The sequence below is a fragment of the Arachis hypogaea genome, chromosome 4 (genome assembly GCF_003086295.3).
Source record: "Arachis hypogaea cultivar Tifrunner chromosome 4, arahy.Tifrunner.gnm2.J5K5, whole genome shotgun sequence".
NCBI lineage: Eukaryota > Viridiplantae > Streptophyta > Magnoliopsida > Fabales > Fabaceae > Arachis > Arachis hypogaea.
The window spans coordinates 24,882,259-24,884,586 of record NC_092039.1 but is presented as its reverse complement, the minus strand read 5'-3'; the positions used below and the strand labels follow the sequence as shown (position 1 = coordinate 24,884,586).

General features: G+C 45.4%; 1 protein-coding gene across 1 annotated transcript; it reads left to right on the top strand.

The window, feature by feature from the left end:
- Positions 1 to 393: 393 nt before the first annotated feature.
- On the top strand, positions 394 to 840 carry LOC140184077 (uncharacterized). Its single transcript, XM_072234363.1, has one exon. The coding sequence runs from the start codon at positions 394 to 396 to the stop codon at positions 838 to 840; it is 447 nt and encodes a 148-aa protein (XP_072090464.1).
- The last annotated feature ends 1,488 nt before the right edge of the window (positions 841 to 2,328 follow it).

Here is a 2,328-nt window from a genome sequence, read left to right as displayed (position 1 = left end):
GTTCCCCCCACCTCACCCGATTAAACACAAAAGAGGAGGAAGTCGGTCAGAATATTACAAATACCACCGAATCTACGGACATGCTACCAAAGCATGCTTCGACCTTAAAAATGAGGGCGACTGGACCGGTTGTTAGCCAACAAAGCGGATAAACAAAGAAAAAAAAGAAGGGATGAAGAGATCGGATGGGTTGAACATCCACCTCGCACCCCTAAAAGACACGTTCATATGATAAATGGAGGATTCGCAGGAGGAGGGATCTCTAAATCATCCCGCAAAAGACACCTCAAAGAGGTATACCATGTTGGAGAAGGGGACAGGTCGCCCGACCTCCCCACTATTACATTTACCCATGAAGACGCCACAGGCATCATCCCGTGGCATGATGATCCCATGGTCATTACTATTATACTCGCCAACGCTAACCTCCACCGAACATTGGTAGACCAAGAAAGCTCCGCGAATATCTTGTTTAAAACCGCCTTCGACAAGCTCGGCCTACAAGAAAAAGAGCTCAGAGCCTATCCGAATAGTTTGTTCGGACTTGGAGACACCCCAATTCAACCACTAGGATACATCTCGCTGCACACCACCTTTGGAAAAGAAACTCGGTCAAGGACACTGAACATAGACTACATCGTAGTCAATGTGAGCTCAGCTTATACTACCCTCATAGGTCGGACAACGCTGAACCAGCTCACCGCAGTAATCTCCACTCTACATATATGGATGAAGTTCCCAACTCCAGGAGGGATCGCCACGATAAAGGGAGACCAGAAGCTTGTGCGACGTTGTTACAACAAAAGTTTGAACCTTAAAGGAAACCCCAGAGGAGAATAAATCAACACTATCGAACTCGGGGGAGTTCGAGCTCGCGAAGAACTTCGTCCACAACCCGAAGGTGAGACAGAAGAAGTCCACATTGGGGATACCCGGGATAAAATAATGAATATTGGGGCAACCTTACAATGAGACCTAAAGGAGCTACTAATACAGTTCTTAAAAGATAACTCCGACCTCTTCGTATGGAAGGCCGCAGACATGCCTGGCATAGATTCCAAACTGATGTGCCATAAACTGGCAGTATATCCAGGTTCTCGACCAGTACAACAGAAGTGTAGGAAGCTTGAGCCAGAAAGGTCCCAAGCTGTGGAAGAACAGGTACAAGCCTTACTTGAGGTAGGGTTCATAAGGGAGGTTAAATACCCATTATGGCTAGCCAACATCGTCTTGGTAAAAAAGTCAAATGGAAAGTGGCGAATGTGTACCGACAACACCGACCTCAATAAGGCCAACCCAAAAGATCCCTACCCGCTCCCGAACATAGACACTCTAGTGGACGCCTCTTCCGGATACAAGTACCTTTCCTTCATGGATGCTTATTCAGGATACAACCAAATCCAATGTATCTTCCCGACCAAGAAAAAACCTCGTTCCTAACTCCAAAGGCAAATTACTGCTACGTAGTCATGCTATTTGGACTAAAAAATGCAGGAGCTACATACCAAAGATTGATGAACAAAGTCTTTGCCAACCACATCGAAAACTAATGGAGGTTTATGTAGACAACATGCTAGTAAAAACACAAAGTGAGGAATCATTGCTATCCGACCTCACTAAGGTTTTCGACACCATAAGAAAGCATGGTATGCGACTTAATCCCACAAAGTGCACCTTCGCGGTAGAAGCTGGCAAATTCTTAGGTTTCATGCTCACCCAAAGAGGAATCGAGCCAAACCCAGATAAATGCTAGGCTATACTCAATATGAAAAGCCCGACCTGGGTCAAAGTGGTACAACAGCTCAACGGAAGATTAGCAGCCCTATCCAGATTTCTGGCTGGATTAGCTATAAGATCTCTCCCCTTTTACGCAACACTAAGGAGGGAAAAGAGGTTTGAATGGACTCCAAAATGAGAACAAGCCATCCAAGATTTCAAGAAATTTTTGGGGCAACCACCCATCCTTACCCGACCACGGGAAGGCGAGGAGCTCATAATATACCTCGCTGTGGAAAGTCGGGCAATAGCGTTGGCACTAGTCAGAAAAGATGAAAGTGGGCAACAACTCATTTACTTCATCAAAAAGGCTCTACAAGGGGCTGAACTAAAATATCAAAAGATAGAAAAGTTCACCTACGCCCTTATACTCACTTCGCGACGACTCCGCCACTACTTCTAGGCTCACACTATTAGAGTACACACCAACCAGCCTATTAAAGGCATCCTACAGAAAATAGACCTGGCTGGAAGAATCCTACAATGGGCAGTTAAATTATCCAAGTTCGACCTCAAGTATGAAGCTCGAACAGCTATTAAATCACAGTACCT